The sequence below is a fragment of the Buceros rhinoceros genome, unplaced genomic scaffold (assembly GCF_000710305.1).
Source record: "Buceros rhinoceros silvestris isolate BGI_N320 unplaced genomic scaffold, ASM71030v1 scaffold21669, whole genome shotgun sequence".
Lineage (NCBI taxonomy): Eukaryota > Metazoa > Chordata > Aves > Bucerotiformes > Bucerotidae > Buceros > Buceros rhinoceros.
In genome coordinates, this window is record NW_010431204.1 from 1 (window position 1) to 1542 (window position 1542).

Genomic DNA, 1542 nt, shown 5'->3' on the forward strand with positions numbered 1-1542 from the left:
CCCAGCGCTGTCCCCACTGGGCCCCTCCACGGGGAGACCCGCCGGCCAGAGCGAGGAAGAGGACGTCTCCTTTCTGTCCTTCTGCCCGAGGCCCCGTCAGCGTCAGCTGAGAGTTATGTGCAAAGTGAGTCAGAGTTTTTTAAAAAGTGCAACTGGAAAATGCAAACACTGAAGAGCTGCTCTTGTGTTCTCTGCGAATCGCAGTATCCCCGTTCCATGGGCTCCACCTCGCCACAGACGCTCGGTTCGACCGGTTACAGCAGGCCAACAGCGCTCACCGTTCTGGACCCACTTCTGACACTCGTGTCCGAGAGATATGGCAACTCCTTCTGAACTGTGACACTGATTACGAGAGGAGACAACCTGGAGGCTCCCTGGTGCCTTCTTCCTCCCCTCCCCCCTCTGCGGGACCCCGGGTGGACTCCGGAACGGAAGCGCAAGGTGGGCGATCGGTTTAGCAACATTTACTGATGGACAGATACTGCAATTGTTGTTTTTAATACAATTTTTGCACGATTTCCTGTCAAGGCTCCGCAGCCGGCCGGCTCCGCAGCACAGTAACTCACACACTCTACTGTACAAGATCACCAGCGCGACTGGAGCGACGTGTTCAGAGAAGGCACCATCATGCTTATTACATTACCAGAGGACGCGAATACAGTCGAGACAAACGTCACTGTACAATGCTTACCGAGGGGACGGGGACGGGCAGGGAGGAGCGTGCCGAGCAGCCGTCCCGGAGCTGGAGAGGGGCGGGTAGAGAAATCTGACGCGAGCTCTCAGACCTGTGGGTACGCAGGGCCGGGATGCCGGCGCTGGCGGTTCGGGCTAGTTTACAGCTCAGCGGGCGCTGCTGGAGCAGAGGTGTGGGCTGGCGGAGGGCTGGGGGCGCCTACGCTGGTCACAGCAAGCAGAGCGGGTGCCCACGCCAGTTCTCGAGCTCTTCTGTCTGAGGAAGAGGATGAGGGTTTTCTTCCTTCCAATCCTCCTGCAGATGTCGATGGGAATGAGTCCGGGGTCCCCGTTAGTGCATTCTGACAAGTGTGTAAACACGAGCTGGTCTGGAGCCGAGCGTTCTGAGGAGGAAAACAAGGCAAAGCTTCTCCGATGGCACAACCTGCACTCTGGGTTTCCAGTGGTGGCGGGCAGGAACAGTAACACTGGCGTGAGACGTGCAGCAGAGGGATGGGACCGGAAGGACCTGAGCTCTCCTGGGCGCGTCCCTCAGTCCGTTTTTGTTGCAGATAGTTAACCGGTCTTTTGGGGTTTTTTCTTTCTTTCTTTTTTCCAGTCCTCAATTCTCCAAGTCTACGTTTATAAATTAACAGCGTGATCCTGTTGTGAAACTGGGGAAAGAACATCCACCTCGATTTAAACTGGAAACCAAAGGATGCTTTCACATCAAAGAAATGATCAGAAGGGCTGTGTCACATTCCAAAGCCAAAAAAAATTAACGAGAATGCAAACACGATGGACGATGTACCACTGCCAAGACTGCCTGCCCGCAGCGGCGCCGTCAGCGGCGCCGTCCCGTGAAGCGGC

At 56.0% G+C, this 1542-nt stretch overlaps 1 protein-coding gene across 1 annotated transcript in view; it reads right to left on the reverse strand.

Moving 5' to 3' along the window:
• Positions 1 to 1413: 1413 nt before the first annotated feature.
• G3BP2 (GTPase activating protein (SH3 domain) binding protein 2) overlaps positions 1414 to 1542 on the reverse strand; it is an 11362-nt gene continuing 11233 nt past the window's right edge. The window contains 1 exon segment of the mRNA XM_010143355.1: positions 1414 to 1498. Coding sequence (XP_010141657.1) covers positions 1414 to 1498 — 85 coding nt within the window.